Here is a 17,831-nt window from a genome sequence, read left to right on the forward strand (position 1 = left end):
CTCCAGTACATTGGTGGAAGGCAGGGACGCTCCAGTACATTGGTGGAAGACAGGGACGCTCCAGTACATTGGTGGAAGACAGGGACGCTCCAGTACATTGGTGGAAGGCAGGGACGCTCCAGTACATTGGTGGAAGACAGGGACGCTCCAGTACATTGGTGGAAGACAGGGACGCTCCAGTACATTGGTGGAAGACAGGGACGCTCCAGTACATTGGTGGAAGGCAGGGACGCTCCAGTACATTGGTGGAAGACAGGGACGCTCCAGTACATTGGTGGAAGACAGGGAGGCTCCAGTACATTGGTGGAAGGCAGGGACGCTCCAGTACATTGGTGGAAGACAGGGACGCTCCAGTACATTGGTGGAAGGCAGGGACGCTCCAGTACATTGGTGGAAGACAGGGACGCTCCAGTACATTAGTGGAAGACAGGGACGCTCCAGTACATTGGTGGAAGGCAGGGACGCTCCAGTACATTGGTGGAAGACAGGGACGCTCCAGTACATTGGTGGAAGGCAGGGACGCTCCAGTACATTGGTGGAAGACAGGGACGCTCCAGTACATTGGTGGAAGACAGGGACGCTCCAGTACATTGGTGGAAGACAGGGACGCTCCAGTACATTGGTGGAAGGCAGGGACGCTCCAGTACATTGGTGGAAGACAGGGACGCTCCAGTACATTGGTGGAAGACAGGGACGCTCCAGTACATTGGTGGAAGGCAGGGACGCTCCAGTACATTGGTGGAAGGCAGGGACGCTCCAGTACATTGGTGGAAGACAGGGACGCTCCAGTACATTGGTGGAAGGCAGGGACGCTCCAGTACATTGGTGGAAGACAGGGACGCTCCAGTACATTGGTGGAAGGCAGGGACGCTCCAGTACATTGGTGGAAGACAGGGACGCTCCAGTACATTGGTGGAAGGCAGGGACGCTCCAGTACATTGGTGGAAGGCAGGGACGCTCCAGTACATTGGTGGAAGGCAGGGACGCTCTAGTACATTGGTGGAAGGCAGGGACTCTCCAGTACATTGGTGGAAGGCAGGGACGCTCCAGTACAGTAGAAGGCGGTAATCCACCATAACGTTGGATGCCAACAGCCGATAAACCCCACAGAAGAGGAAGAGGCGGGGGCGACAACTGTAGCTGGTACACACCGGTAGAATGTCCTTTGCCCCTGCCTGTCAGGGACTGTTTTCCCTCAGTTCTGTTAATGACGCCAGGGACGGTGTTCGGCAGGCGGGAGCGAACGACATTGTGTGCTAGCTTAGCCAGCTGCTCCTAAGGAGTACCCAGAAGGCAGGAGGCAGGGGCGACGCCGTGTCCTAGATAGCTAACCAAGCTACCAACCTAAACAAGCTAGCTAGTGCACAGTGGTGCTAGCACACAGTGTCACCCAGTCTCCCACCTGCTGTGTACCGGTAGCTAGCGGTAGCCGGGGGCAACACCTGTAGACAGTGTCCTTTGCCCTCGCCTGTCAGGCACGGTTTTGTCCGGTACACAGCAGGTGGGAGGTGGTCTTCTCACAGAAACGTCTGTAGTGTCCAAACGGTTTGGCCTACGGACTCTCGCGAACACGATGGTGTTCTCCTTTTTGCTCCACATCCCCCTCAAGTCCCACAGGACTCATCTGAAGCCGGTAACACTGATGTGCCAACTTCTGTCTGTAGCGTCCGAACTGTTTGGGCTACACTGTGGAAAGGGGAGACTCTCACAAACACGATGGTGTTCTCCGTTTTGCTCTATGATCCCCACAAGAGTCACGGGACTCTTGTCCCATACGAATGGATGAAAATACAGGGGTAGTTTTGTTCCAACAAAAATAAGGGGTTAAATATGCATCCAAAAAAACTCTAATATTTCTTGAGGTTTCTTATATCTCCTAGTATATAGGACAGACACTTCAAAAACGTATTCCTTATGATTCATTTTATTGCTGTTCTTCATGCCATTTATGAAAGTGTTGTTCAATGTCTTTCTATGGGCTATAGCAGTAAAGGCTCAATATTTCTTTGATACCTAAAGGGGTCCTAAAATTCAAAATCAAATACCTAAATGATCCATGGTACTGTAGGACCATCTTAAAACAATTCCATATCTTAGTTTAGTAGAAACCTCCCCCAATGGCTTAGACTTTTAGAGGTTAATAGCAATAGGCTACAACTGGCTTCACAGCTTCTCTGTGAAACTCAATGTATTGTAGCCTCACTCGGACAGTGTTCACTGTAAAAATATAATGCATTGCAGCGGTACTTTGAACATTTGGACTATATTAGTCCACACAGCAACAAGGATGCACTTTCACGCTAGGTTTAAGATGTCATATTGAAGCTTATAGAGACCCTATAATTACAATTAAAGATAGATACAAGTATCATGAAACCTCTAACACAAAATGTTTTAATTTGACTTGGTGAAACTTTTTTTTACCTGCTTACCCCTTTTTCCATGTGGTTTCTTCCTTCACACATTCCATTAAATGATGGCCTCTTCCTAAATAATTGGTCAAATTATCAAGTCATTAATTTTTGTGTATGGTTTCCTAGAAACAAGGGCAGTTCAACTTACCACACTCTCCCCTACAGTAAATATGGATCTACAGTTATTATCTTCAGGAGCCCTCCAGGACCTGATACCGAGAAAATGTTTTAGATTGAACCTCTGTGAGTGAAGACAGAGCAGAAGAGCAATACACCCAGCCATTCAACGTCATCGGAATGTTAAATGTAACAGATCAAACATAATGGTCAGATAGAAAGATACCACTGTTAGTTCACTCTCCACTGAGATGCCGGAGGTTGATGTTTCAGAAAAGTCCAGAAAAGATCAAGAGCTCTTTGTCCTCTCCCTGTATAAACGCCACATACTTTGGTGGAACAGAAGACACGATTTTTCGTAGATGGCACAATCATTATACCTTTGTTGAGATGGCTCCTCTTGGAGAGCTGCTGTGCTGTTATTACCTGCAGCCAGACGAAAGGGCAGAACGGGTAGTATGATATAGTTATGGTGGAGGCAGAAGGCGTGCCCGGCTTGTACAGTAGACGCAGCTGGCTGCAAGCCACAGACAGCTGCAGCATGGATCTGGCCCCTTGTCGGTCTGCTGCTCATGGCTTCCCGTCGGGTGGCACCACACCCTGCAGGAGACCAGGAAGACCCATCTGCCAGTCCAGGGCCTGGCCACTATGGTCCTCTCCAAGCTCCTGTCCTTCTATCCTCCCTCCCATCCACCACCCACCCAGGCCTGGCCACAGCCCTCTCCAAGGCCCAGTCCCTCTAGCCTCCCTCCTGTCACCACTCACCCTGGCGGAGACAGGGACATGCATGTTAACACCGTGACCGGGAGATGGTGTTGATGATAATCTCTACACTGCCCTCACCCTCAGGGCTGTGAATGTGCTAGTGCCAAACACACTGTATGTCCAACTCAACAGAAGGTCTCTTCAACAGTAAGGTCTGTTCAGGCATTCTAATGACAGACTAGAGCAGTGAGTCCTGGTATATTGATTAGATTGCCTCCATAGCGGATTTACAAAACAGTGCACAAGATGAGAAATAAAACAGACAAAAGTTTCATGATAAATTGCATTGCCAGAGTTATATGAATTGGGTTGGATTGACACGGTATGATTCTACCCCATTTATCCAATTTCCTTTTCTTGAGCCTGTCATTTGCAAAGGTAATGGACCTCATAGATAAGTTACCCCTCTGTCGCGCGAGGAAATGTGTCACATATCTTCATTGTAAGAGAGAGCAGTGTCAATCTCAACTCTATGTGAGGGAAGGTCAGAGTGTCAGTGTGTTGAGACCAATGACTAGAATTCTCATGTGCTCTGAGGAAATTGCTACTGTAGGATTAATCTCACTCCCTGGCCTTGGTGAGCCAGTCGCTGTTAAGGAGACAGGCCTATACAGGCCATGTTGTACTGTCGCTCCAATCATTTCCTGAAAGCTTTTGGCTTTGTGAGGAAGATCCACAAGAAAAACACTGCAAAGGCTGTGTCAGCGGGAACTGCTGAAATTGTTTTCCTTCAGCACCTTATCTGTGGAAACAGAGGTCAAGGGTATCATTTACAAAAAGAGACAAAAATAAAAGGTTAATATATAATTCACTTTTCAAAGATATGCTAGTTTTCTGATATGCTTCAAATTTTTCTGGTCTTGACACATTTCACTGTAAGAAAATAAAATAAAATAAGCTAATAAAACGGTTTATTTAAATCTTCAAAGTCATATGTTTTCAATATATCCTTTAATTTGTCTTCCAATTGTTACTGATAAATGTAACTCTCAAAATGTATGTTTGTATAGAGCAGGAGCAGCTCCCATTGGTCAAATGAAGTACCTCCAATACAGACTCCACAGTGGACTGGTGGGGTGGGGTGTTGATCAGCAAGAAAGAGGGAGGCAAAGACAGTGAAACAATATTTTACATCCAAAGACAATTACTTCGGGGAATTCGGCCTGGACTGTTTTAGGCATAGAGATCCTATAACGTAAATGATGGTAATTTATAATTGTTTTTTTGTTGTTGTCATGTTGCTAGGAAATGAACAAGCTCTTCATAAGCAATTGTCTCAGCTCTGAGGGTGTATGTTTACTATGGGCAAGAATCCAGGGAAATACAACAGTCAGAGATCAATATAATACCACCTCTCCTCTCTTACACCAACACAGAAAGTCAAAACAACAAAAAACAACAATTCCAATGGAAGTTTTTATTTTTTTTTAAATTCGAAGAAATGAACAGAAATAACGCTTAAGTAACAATGTACTGAAAAAAATATTTTTGGCTTTAACAAACTCTACAAAACAAAAATATAGAGGAAAGTTTTCATAAACTGGACATACAAGTTACCACTGGCAAATGTGTGGCACATGTAAAAAAAAAAATAATAATAAAGTATAATATTTACTCTTATATAGATATCTCTATGAAAATCTTTTGTTTCTTCAAACGATCTGTACAAAACTTCTGTCTTCATAAATTACTACTTTTCAATATAACTGAATGACTATTTAACATGATGGTTAATTAAATGAGCTTTTCCTTCTTTATGCACCCTTCCAACTCTTGACCCAGACGCAGTTTGGCACTTGGTTCAGACATTACTAGCAGCATAACCCTCACAATAATTCAACAGTATTAGTTATCAGTCTCAGGCGTTTCATAGAAATCTCCAGTATAGTCACAATGGCCCTTTACTTTGGTAACTCAACTGAAGCTGACTGCAGAGGAAATGCTGCTGCAAGCCTGTCTGGACTCTGACAAAGCAACAATGATGTTCTCAGGAGCACAGATCCAGGAAATACCACAACTTTCAGCTTTTATTTATCTTCAACCACTTTTATTAGCCTCTGGAATCTGGAATTGTGATGAAAGCAGCAGTTCTACTTTTGAAACTATGAAACTGAAATTCTGAACAACTAAAACACGCTCAACGCACAATTTTCCTCCGAATGACAATTATTGTGAAGAAAATCAAAAAGTATTAAAAACAACCTGAAAGAAAACAAGTGTATATTGCCAGCTCCTGAGCATGGCGTTTGGTCTGGAAGGGCGGGCTGGACCTGCTAACCCGGCTCAATACAGAGGAGAAAGTAAACTCTGAGGTAGATAACTGGTCGGTCTGTGCAACCATCAGGCCAGAACATACCATCTATTGGCCAGAACACAGGCTTCTGGAAGACAACTTAATCATAAAGCCTGTTCAAATCTACTATGATAAAAAATTATCAAACTTTAGCAATAACATTCTGTTGCACAATGTTAAAACAAATTATTATTGTATTTTTTGAAATTTCATAGTTTCAAACTGTCTTCTTTCCTGGTTCAATTCGTTTGATAACGTTGCATTTTCCATTTTTCTGTAGTGACGAAATCAGTGTGTGGCACTTGTTGGATCCAAATCGTCCTTCATGCTTGTTTGTGTCCATATTTTCCCATAACACGTATGACAACTGAATGTAAATGTACAAAAAAGGCACATTCTCCAAACTGCAATCTAGTCTGGCAAAAAGTCAATTACATCCTGGTTAGAAAGAGAAATTAAACTATTTCCTCAATTTACTAGCTCACAGTTCTTTGGTGAAGTAAATCATAATTGAAAGTGCCGAGCTTGTTTGTTTCCTATCAAAGAGCTGGGTGCAATAATATCTACATATTCATCTCATTTTTCCCCAACTAAAACTCCATTAAACGTAAGTTGCACTGGAAGGCTTTGATAAATCGAAGTTTGCCTCTTTGCATTTCAACTGAAAGTGAAAAAGAACAACAAAATCCCCCAAAAAGACACAACCACACCCTCCCTTATTCCATCCCCACCCCTAGAAGCTAATTTTAGGCTAATCTACAACACCAAGTAATCAAAAAAGGCAAGATTCAAAATGTGATAATTCAACAGAATTTCTAGCACATTCAAACAACCAGAGACATTTAAGGCCCTGTGATTATACAAACATTACATTCTATTAAAACATCATCAGATTTAGGGGTAATTTCACTCTAAACATTTTTTTCTCGAAAACTTCTACTTTAGATTCATTTTCAGAGGGGAAAAGCAAGAACATTTAAACACAGCAGATTTATTTTGCTATATCCAAAGGAAAAGCCCTATTTCACTGATTTACAAGGCAATAGCTCTCACCATGACTTCCTCATTTCTAGCCTAGGAGGTTGCCTATACAGCTACTGTAGTCTAGATGGAAAGATCAATCTAGACCACTAAGATACATCACTTTACAATAAGAAACATTTAACACGTCACCATAGCAACACTCACACAGCAAGCACAAAACATCATTTTCAAGATAAATAATACAACTTCAGAAAATTCTATTTCAGTACAAAATAAGAGGAAAAACTCAATTAAAATTATAAAAAATATTAACAAAAGACATCTTTACTACCATGCACCATAAACAACAAGTCACATGATCCTCTATAGGTTCTTGCATCCATGTGACAATTCTTGGTAAAAAATAAACATTCTTTCTTTAGTAAAATACAACTACTTTTTCTTATTTTTTTTTTAGAGAATTTGAATCCTTGGATGAAATGAATCACTTATTTGCACCTCATGGGACATACCAAAATTGTCTCACTTGTTTTTCTTATCACAAACAAAAGTAAATCATTGCAGAATTCTGTACAAAATGGGGATAAATCCTTAACGCACAATCCATCACCAGAAGCAGCCATGATTGTTTCAACTGTCATCCCACTCTGTCTTCTGGGCTCCTACCACACCTGAGGACACAACCAAGACAGTTAAATGATTGTACACTCTGGTACTAAAGCCTTGTGCACATTTGCAGTTTGAAGTGACTTAAATCCTAATTTTTAGACTGTTATTTGGCATATCGTGTTGCTCACTAGCTACTCTGTTTACAGTTTGACAAGAACATGTGGTAGATAACTAGATGTTAATTGTTTACAAACAAATTAGTGAACATGCTAGAGAGCTAAACAGCTACCTAGCTAGCTAGTTGACTGGTGTGGCTAGCCAAAAAGTACTCGTTTTGAAAGTTGTATCATCTTATCCTATGAGGCTTTAAAAGTGTTCTTACACTATGATTTTGAACATTCAAAGAAACTGGGAAACGTCCATGGCAGGCATTGTTGTTACGTTAGCTTGCTAACCTCTTGAGTGATAGGAAGCACGAGCACCACCTCTAATTAGCCTGCACCACTGCGCACACAACCGTCATTACTATGACAACTAGCCATGTCAGCAATTTACTGCTGTCTGAACACACACAAACCCCGATTTCGTCACTTGTAACTTGCTGTTTGGTCAATCAGAATTTGAAAACCGATCATTAAGCAATAAGGCATGAGAAGGCGGGGATTATCGTTGCGAATAACTCCCGACTAAGAGTTGTTCTTAGGCCCAATGTGGAGAGAAAGGCCTGGGGAAACAGCCCTTAGGGGGGAGTTTATAGGCTATGACGATTTCCAACATTAAAAAAAGATTAACAATATGTTTTCATTAAAACATTTATTTTAATGAGTAAATTCATTTTCTTTCATCCTTCCACCAGACGATATAGTCTGAGGAAAAGCCAGTTGTTAGTTCTGAGATTGTGAAGTTGCTAGCCAAACAGGCAGGCCACTCATTTTATTCATTCTATTTGCAATGGCTGCTATGCCAAACAAATCATTGGCATGTAGCTACGTAGGCTAGCTACTTCTGCTTTGCTAGCTAGCCAACTAATAATAACTCACAATCACACCCGGCAGCTGAAATGACAGCAGACTCTGTGCATTTGTTTGTTTTACCTTTGTTTATATTGCAATTTCTATGGATATATCCACTCTAATGATCCTGATAAATGAATTCGCCTGGCTCAGAGAAGCCGTCAGTCTCTTTTGGACATGTTCATATGGCACAGGGGAGATTGCAACATTGTTGCACATGTCAGAGAGGCAGGCAGCAAAGTTTAGACAAACCTAATGCTAGGCTTACACGCATGGGGAAATGTACATTTTAGTCATTTAGCAGACACTCTTTTCCAGAGCAATTTACAGTAAGGGGTGCATAGATTTTTTGTACTGGCTCCCCGTGGGAATCAAACCCACAAGGCTGGCGTTGCAAGCGCTACGCTCTACCAACTGAGTCACATGGGACCATAAGGTCTTAATGCCTTTTGCCAGGGGAGATTACGTTTATGAACGGCCTGGCTGGGCTGTGGCACAGTGGACGCGCATTGACAATTGACATGGAACTGTTAACAGGCATTACCTGGGGATTGTGGTGAATAACTCCCTGCTATCAACCAATCAGCATCCAGGATCCAAACAAGCCACTTCATAATATAAAACATTTACCCACAACCATATAGGCTAGGCTGAAGACCCTGGTCCCAAATGGCACCATATTCCATATGTAGTGCACTAAGTCTGACCAGAGCCCTATCTGTACTCGTGTACTATATAGGGAATAGGGTGCCATTTGAGATGCACAGCATGTATGACATAAGGAAAAGATCCCACACTGACTGTACCTCCGTATTACTTTGTTTGTTGGTAGGTGTAAGGGGAATGATCACTTGATGACTCCACCTGTTGTTGCTGACTGTTGTCCTGGAAGGAAAATGAAGCAGTTTACCATCTATAAATACATGAAGTGTTATCTACGTGAATTGCCTCTTTAATCTAGCATCTATAAACAACCAAGTAGTAAGTATAGCTAAAATCTTATGGGCCAGTTTCACAGACCTAGTCCTGGACTAAAAATCATTGTTAATGGAGATTCTCCACTGAAATAACTTTTGAGTCCAGAACTAGACCTAATCTGTGTCTGGGAAACTGGCTCTATAGGTACAGCTAAGGTACAGGACAGCATAAAATATGATTCATGAATAGTAAGTTAATCACAAACCTCCACTGGAACATTTGTGGCCTGCATGTGTGTGTACTGGGGAATATAGGCTCCTTGCATAGAGTTTGCAGCCATGTACTGCACAAGGAAGGACAGAACTGTGTTAGCATACATCCATCTAAAATGCACTATATATAATACAGATTCCGACATCAAATGTACTTCTGGGGCCATATGTAAGCATCTCAGAGTAGGAGCACTGGTCTAGAATCAAGTCCATGTTATCTTATTTATTAGGATCTAAAAGGCTAAACTGATACTAAATCAGCACTCCTACTCTGAGATGCTTGATACATACGGCCTTCGCTCTAATTATACAACACATGAACACAGTTTAGACGTATTTGACCCTGTGACCCCAGATCTCTCACCGTTCCTGTGCTACCCATGGAGAGATGACTCATCTGCTGAGTGAGAGGGCTCATCATGGATGTAGGCTGTAGTGACATAGTATGGTCCATAGAGGGCGATATCACCGCTCCCTGGGACAGAGAGTGTGAGAGGATGAGAGCACGGTAGCAGAGGCACACAGACATTCATGGATCCTATATTTCTTTGTACGTATAACAAATAAACGCTACACACATCCACGAATACCATGCAAGATCAAAATGTCATAAACAGAGGAGTGAGAGACAGTGTAAGAGAGAAAGAAGGACAGACCGGCACGCTAATTCCTATGTAGTGCACTCCTTTTGACCAGAGCCCTATGGAACCTGGTCGAAAGTAGTCCACTGAAAAGGGAATAGGGTGCCATTTGAGACGCAGCCATCCTGTTAAGTCTCTGGAACTAGTCAGGGCAGATAGGTGGAGCTGGAGAACGTTGGAATAATACCTAGATTAAACCCTTCCCTTCCTGAATCATGTATCATTCCACAAGGGCATGCCCTCTTTTAGGTTTCAGACCGAGAGAGAGAGAGATCAACTGAGCTCAGTGTGTCAGACTTCATATCCTATGGCCACACTGACTATAGAAGTCACTGGATGCATCCCAAATGGCACTCCATTCTGTATATAGTGCACAACTTTTGACCAGAGGCATAGGCATTACATAGGGAAGAGGGTGCATTTGGGAAGCAGCCACTGACAATCTTGGGCACATGGAAGTACTTGTAAGAAAAACACCCACTGGGAACCACTATTTCCTTGTAAAATCAGGTATGACTATATGGCACAGAACAACAATTACTCATCTCCCTACTAAATGGAATCAGTCATCAAACACAAGATGTTTGAAGCGCTTCCAACTTGTCCTGTGGTGAGTGGTGAGCATCACCAAGAGAGTCAGGCATCCTGGTTCTAGTATTTCTCTCAACACCTTAGTGCCAGTAAATCCCAGAGTGCCCAGTCACATCCTGTATGTGTGTCCTCACTACCATCCATCTTCATTTTTCACCAGTGGTGAAAAGTACCCGATTGTCATTGAGTAAAAGTAAAGATACCTTAACAGAAAATGACTCAAGTAAAAGTGAAGGTCATCCAGTAAAATTATACTTGAGTAAAAGTCTAAAAGTATTTGGGTTCAAATATACTTAAGTATCAAAAGTAAATGGAATTGCTAAAATAGTAAGTATCATAAGTAAAAGTATAAATTGTTTCAAATTTTAAATATTAAGCAAACCAGACAGCACCATTTTTTTTTTACAGATAGTCTGTGGCACACTCCAACACTCAGACATCATTTACAAAAGAAGCATGTGCTTAGTGAGTCCGCCAGATCAGAGACATTAGGGATGACCAGGGATGTTCTCTTGATAAGTCTGTCAATTCGACCATTTTCCTGTCCTGCTAAGTATTCCAAATGTAACGTGTACTTTTGGGTGTCAGGGAAAATGTATGGAGTTAAAAGTAGATTATTTTCTTTGGGAATGTAGTGAAGTAAAAGTAAAAGTTGTCAAAAATATAAATAGTAAAGTAAAGTACAGATACCCCCAAAAACGACTTAAGTAGTACTTTTACTTAAGTACTTTACAACACTGCTTTTCACCTCCCTAGTTCTCCTCTTTTCTAAACAAAGGGAACACCTGCAAACAGCTGATCTACACCTGCCCAGAGTAAGAAAGAACAGAAGAGAGAGGAGAGAAGGGAATGAGAGAAGAGAAGGAGAGGAAAAGCAAGACATTCCAACAAGAGAAGAGAAGAAAAGAGAAAGGAGAAACATTTACATTCCAAGGTGAGGGAAGAAAACAAGGACAAGAGTTGATGAGAAAATAAGCAGGGGGCGTGAAAGAGAGGGTCAAGAAAGGTTGTTTATTTGGGCTTACTGGGTGCTGCATGATGTAGGGCTGGTGAGTAACCCAGGAGGGATTCTGTACCTGGAACATCACACATACACTCTGTAAACACACTGGCACAGCACAGGGCACAGGGCAGGCACAGGGAGAGAGCTATTTCAGGAGCTCACATGCCTCTCTGTTTGGCTCAGCACTACAGAATATGCCCCAAATGGCACTCTATCCCCTATAAAGTGCACTACTTGTGCAGTACTTTTGACCAGATCTCTATAGGCCCTGGTCAAAATTAGTGCACTAGGGGATAAGGTGCCATGTGGGACACAGTCCAGGGAGTAAGGCCATAGTGACCTCTCACAGCCCCAGCCCTCTAAGGAGAGCCCTCTGAGGTAAGTGTCATAAAAGGTTAATACATACATATAGACCTGGTCAATTACAGAAAGTGTGCATTATGGCTGTGTAGAATAGAGATGCTACTCAAAGCCATGCAAACCCATACATCCATATCAATTGAATGAGGTAGATGCCAACCTGGTACGTGGAGATAGGTGAGAGATATGGAGACATGGACGTTTGAGCAATCATCCTGTTTCCGATGCTGTATGGAGACGCATAAAATCTGTAGAGGGAAATTCAAACGTTTCTAGAGTCCTACACGCCACAAAATGAGACTTTGATTGGATTGATTCCTTACTAACAGTGTACGGCAACAACAACAAAATGCTGAATTGACATTTAAAAAAAAATGGCAATATGAACACAGTGGATTTGTTGCGGTGGCTCTTACCCGTTTTGCATAGCCGCTGTGGTGGTGTCGTACGTGAGGGTCATTCCAGCCTGGGGACATAGAAAAGAACAAGAGAGCTAAAATGAGACCAGATAACTCATACCCTGAGGCAACCCACACACACAGTCACATTAGCCTTAAACAAATCTCCCCTTGACACCTGTGGAGACTGATTACTGCACTTACACCTCATAACTCTGTCAAAGAGTTCTAGGTATAGGATTTAACCTTGACGTTGGTTTATTAAAACTGGAACGAGACAAGTTTTTACACATCTAAACGCCATTCCTATAGATGTGCTCTTCCGTGTGCAGCAATCCCACTCCATCTAGCATGCATGCTGAAACGAAAGGGCAGCAGCACTCACCAGTCTAGCATCGCCGTCTCTAGCCCACGCACGGCTGTTCTGCAAAAATGTATACTGGCTTTGTCTCTTTTTCTGCCCGCCGTCAGCAAACTTACACAGTAAGGGCTCCGGTGGCACTGGAGAGAAAGAAAGAAAGGGAGAGAGAGAGAGACAAAGGGAGAGAGAGGGGCTTCACAATCACACAAACACTACTACAGTATGCATGGTGCTGTCTGGATCGCTTACTGGGGAGGCAGGTAGCCCAGCGGTTAAGAGCGTTGGCCCAGTAACCAAAAATTCACTGGTTCGAATCCCTGAGTAAACTAGGTGGAAAAACTGTTGATGTGCCCTTAAGCAAGGCACTTAACCCCAATTGCTCCCAGTAAGTCGCTCTGGATAAGAGCGTCTGCTAAATGACTCAAATGTAAATGTTACTATACAGTCATTCATGGTAGCTGACTGAGCCTGGGAGTGGTTTTTTAGCCCGGCTGAGAAACACAGACATCTCATTTGTCAGCTGGGGCCCTGTAATCCCTGTCCTTTCCAAAAAGGCGGCAGGGCCAGTGGACACTATTTCAGTCGATTAATCCAATTAAATAGCTTAAACTTGCAAATAAGGCAGCTCTCCAGCCACAGAAGGCCGCTCGCTCTTCACTCTGCCTCTTAGTAGAGGGTCCATGGCACCTGATTCACTAGGGCCCTGGTCAACAGTAGTGCACTATATAAGGAAAAGGATGACATTTTTGGACACAGACCCAGCCTCCTGAAAGGACCACAGATCCGCTGCTTGACCACTCACTGTATTGGTTCACATCCCCATGAACCAATAGGCAATCCACCTTTGACTATAATTTATATATATAAGCTGTTTAATAAAAGAGCTGACCCTTGAGAGCCAGTGCAGCTGCTGAAAGGGTGAACAATTATTGGTTCTTAAGAAATCAGTCCCTTACCAGTAACTCCAGGTGGTGTCTTAATAAACTTCCCGTTGAAGTGAGAGATAACGGAGTCACATTTCTCTGTCGACTCCATCCTGAAATATGCAGGAGACGAGAAGTTACACTGCAGAATCTCATGGTGGCATCCTACACTGCTTTATGTTTTTAGACGGAATATAAATGCAGACCTTCCCAATAAATGCTTTTCTAATGGGTCAATATCCCGGGCTTTAATCTTGGTTGCAGGTCCTAGACCTAAAGGTAATGTAGTAAATATATCTCTGCTCTGGATCATTGGTAACATGCATGCAGGCAGGCAGGGACTTGACCACACACCCTCTCATAGACAGACAGACATTCCTATGAAGCAAAGATAGTGTTTCTGCTTTGTGAATCGAGGGCCTGGCCTCCCTTTCAGGTTAGTCAGTCAAGTGCCCTGTTATGTGAGCGTGAAAGGAGGAGGCCCACGTTAACACTATAATTACACCATCCCAGTCATAATGAAACTGATCTTCAACTGGCACTTCAAAACATTAACTGTTCGTTGTCCATTAAAATCCACGGCTCACCACAGTGTGTTCACTCATCCTCTCTGGGGAAAAGTGGAGATACAATAACTCCTGGGCTACAATGGCTATAATGGCTATAACTATCTCTAATCAAGCAATGTAGTTGTGAATTTTGATTACGTGAGAATACATTTTTAGTCTGATCTGTATGTGCTCTTGTAAACTCTGTCGCTATCCTTGCCAAGCCAAACATTGGTTTTACACGACAGTGAATGACAAGGAGTTGGCGTGATAGCACAAATGGACCGGCACTTAGGCTATCAATTTCAGTCACGTGAATAAAAACGCCATTCAGGAATGTTGGGTTGTGGCTCCAGTTCATTCTACTACTAGTGGCTGACCTTGCAAAGCCCACTCCTCTACTGGTTCCATTGGAGTCCCTCAGTATTCGGGTAGAGATGACCTGGCCAAAGGGCTTGAGCATGGTCTCAAGCTCCTGCTCGTCCATCGACAGCGGCAGGTTGGAGATATACAGGTTGGTTGGGTCTTGTTCTTGTTGCTGCATGGTGATAAAAGACAGGAAGCATTGACGTGTTAACGGCACTTAAGAACAACCTTGACACACCTGGAAAAAATATCTCAAACACTTCAACTCCATCTCTTTATTGGCATCAATTTCAGTTTCAGGCACGGCAGTCATATCCCTTGAATAATTCCTACTCTCTGTCTGTGTCCCAAAATGCACTCTATTCCCTATATAGTGCACTACGTTTGTCCAGAGCCCTTGACCAGGGCCCAGTAGTGCACTGTATAGGGAAGAGAGTGCCATTTGGGACACCCTGAGACCTCTGACTACCGTGATGCCTCTCTCGACCTCCGCTGTCTTTGTCTGCCTGGGTTTTTAGCTAATAAAGGGTCACCATGAATAGTGATTTGCATGCAGCACACGGCTGGTTGAGACCCACATCAGCTGATTTCTTCCTGTATTTCAATAGCATCAGCAGAAACATAAGACACGGCTACGGGTCCCCGGGGAGCAGCCGCTCACCATTAATATTCATCAGCGTCCTGCCGCATCCAGAGCCCAGCCTAACACACTCGATTGGATTACTAAGTTAATACGCTGACAGAGAAATCTACATCCAACTATTAGGAACAATGAATTGGCACCACACAGAACAGCAGAGCAAAGCACCCAGTGGAGGTGTTCAATCAGAGGGATTGGTGAGGAGTTGAGGGAGGGATGGATGGAGGAAGGGAGGAGTGTGTTTCAGCACTCAGCAGCAAAAGGGTGTGTGTGTGTGTGTGTGTGTGTGTGTGTGTGTGTGTTCTGCTCTAATAACTCTAAAAAGCGCTCTAGAATGAAAAGAGGGGGGTGGCCATCAGCAACAATCCTCCCTACTCACCACGCGCACGCGCACACACACACACACACACACTCAAATGATATTCAAGGGCAAAAAGACTGCCTTACCATTTTATCCTTTATGGCTTACCTAAAGGGTAATGGTAAAGCATTCATCCAGTTAAATGGCCTTTAAAACATTTATATTGAATAGGCCACAGATATCCATTCAGGATCACAGGCTGCCTACACAGAAAGTATGGAATAGACGATAGACGGAAGATCAAACTAACTTAGTCAACACACACGACCTGTATTCCACAGAGAATTTCACTAGTAATGTTTTCAGTGGCTCAGAGGGAGGAATGAGTGTAGAATAATTACCACATGGTTTACCCGTGAGTCATCCCGAATAGGAGTTCTCTTAGTATAAGCCCCGAATCAACTCCTAACTCCGCCACCATCTGACAGAAATTAGAGAGAGAAAAAGCCTTTCTGTGCGTGTGAAGCGGCTCTTAAAACGTAGGGACCGAAATTTGGCGGCAAAATAAGACATCTGTTTGGGCAGCAGTGAATGGGGTCACCAGCAAAACAAGTACTGTGACTAAGGCGTGCTCATTGAGGGTTATGTCTAGAAGGGATACAGATTTTTGTCAAAATTTACTTTTTGGAGCAGGTTTAGGAGAATTTACGGAGCAGGTTAGGAGGGCCAGTGGCGGTTGAGGGGAGGAGGAGGGGTGGCCTGGCAATTGCTTGTCTAGCCGGAGAGGGAGTCCCTCCAAATGCTGTGCTTAGGCCACAGGTTTATTATTACGATCGTCTGTTCATGTCCAAAATAAGTGGGAAAGTAGACCTCACTCATCTGTCATTAGTAGGGGAAGTTCACGTCATCCTAAACAAGTTTATCCACTTACAATATTATGATACAGACACATTGTATCATTATTATGTTATATTGTACTCCTTCTGTAACATGTTAGAAATGGAGAATATAAGTATGCAATCCATCTAGGAAAAGGAACATATCTAGGTGGAAATACCATTAGGAGAACATTTTCAACAGGAAACCCCCATCTGCTGACTTCCTACCTGCCTTTGAAATAATAATGAGTGAATGCCTATTAAATGTTTCCCGGGCAGAAAGAAAATACCTTTGTTTGGGGAGTTCATTAAGCCCAAGCAAGTCCTGGTAATAACGAGAAAAAGTTAACTGAAAAGGCTCCGACTTTTAAATGGCCTTTACCTTGAACAATGCCTAGATTAAATTTAGGCATTCCTCACAAAACGGCTTTATTTTAATTAAAAGTTAAATAGGTGCACAGAGGCATGTCAAAAAGCAGAGGATTTTGAGGATTCCTGTTTAGGCTTTGCGGGCCCGATTTCCACAACTATAACTGGCTCGGTTGCCATGGCAATCTCCAAACGATTTACATCCCTTTCTTCTGTCCAAGATTGTAAACTACCTTGTTCAAAGTTATTACAGCCCCTGCTGGCCCTTTGAAGACCAACCATGTGAATTCTCTGCCCAATTGACTCCCACCAGAAACTGGCCTCAAAACTGCTCCAGTAATGCTTTACCCAGCTCAGTCTGCCTGACACATAGGACTTTCAAAGGACATTCTATAACAGGACAAACTTGCTACATGTACGCTGTTCATAACCCTTTCATTACAGTCTGTCTAGTAAGTCAGGCCTTTTTAAAGTGACACAAGCTGGTGTGACTTCAGTGAGTAATGCTGCAGCAAGCTAGATCGGTTACACGCAGAATGCAAGGCTCATGACTCATGCTTCTCAAACTAATATCCCTCTTCACCACTTAGTCTTAGTCAAAGTTTCACATTACTTCCATCCTCTTTTGCCTCCAAACTTCCACAGCAATGCTTCCAGGAAGCTTGAGAAAAAAACCTAATGGCTCATCTAATTTATACACTTTACTTTATTACACTGTACACATATACTGTATGTTTATACAAGCACGTGTGAATCATTTTCCAGTCATTTTAGAGCTAAGATTCTGGGAGACAAGAATATTCGGCATTGTGTCAAAAAGCAGCCTTCACCTGTCCTGCCTAAAACCAAGGGGATCAAACTTGTCTCAGTGCCAGTCGGCACTGAACCCATTAAGACTTTCCAGACCTGGAACACCGTTCATTGACCGTCACATCTTCTTTGGATGTGGAGCGGGGAAACAGGAAAATATACTGTATTTCCCAACAATTTGTGCCTTGGTTGGTTGTGCTCGCAAAGCCCAATTGGCCGGAGCCGGGTTTGGAAATGCCTACCGGGGAACAGTGGGT

General features: G+C 43.1%; 1 protein-coding gene across 5 annotated transcripts in view; it reads right to left on the minus strand.

Annotated features, from left to right (window-relative positions):
* Positions 1–4,698: 4,698 nt before the first annotated feature.
* The window catches only part of LOC110520064 (RNA-binding motif, single-stranded-interacting protein 1), a 47,427-nt gene continuing 34,294 nt past the window's right edge, over positions 4,699–17,831 (minus strand). For 3 of the 5 annotated variants that reach the window (XM_021597069.2, XM_021597070.2, XM_021597072.2), the window contains exons 5-14: positions 14,591–14,748; positions 13,696–13,775; positions 12,764–12,879; positions 12,397–12,446; positions 12,141–12,228; positions 11,643–11,693; positions 9,750–9,860; positions 9,379–9,456; positions 9,002–9,080; positions 4,699–7,244 (exon numbers count right to left, since the gene is read on the minus strand). In XM_021597069.2, the coding sequence (XP_021452744.1) occupies positions 9,009–9,080; positions 9,379–9,456; positions 9,750–9,860; positions 11,643–11,693; positions 12,141–12,228; positions 12,397–12,446; positions 12,764–12,879; positions 13,696–13,775; positions 14,591–14,748 (804 nt within the window). In that variant the 3' untranslated portion in view covers positions 4,699–7,244; positions 9,002–9,008. The remainder of the gene's footprint in view (positions 7,245–9,001; positions 9,081–9,378; positions 9,457–9,749; positions 9,861–11,642; positions 11,694–12,140; positions 12,229–12,396; positions 12,447–12,763; positions 12,880–13,695; positions 13,776–14,590; positions 14,749–17,831) is intronic. The other 2 variants (XM_021597073.2, XM_036974339.1) reach the window with 1 other exon arrangement.

The sequence above is a fragment of the Oncorhynchus mykiss genome, chromosome 3 (genome assembly GCF_013265735.2).
Source record: "Oncorhynchus mykiss isolate Arlee chromosome 3, USDA_OmykA_1.1, whole genome shotgun sequence".
Taxonomy (NCBI): Eukaryota; Metazoa; Chordata; class Actinopteri; order Salmoniformes; family Salmonidae; genus Oncorhynchus; species Oncorhynchus mykiss.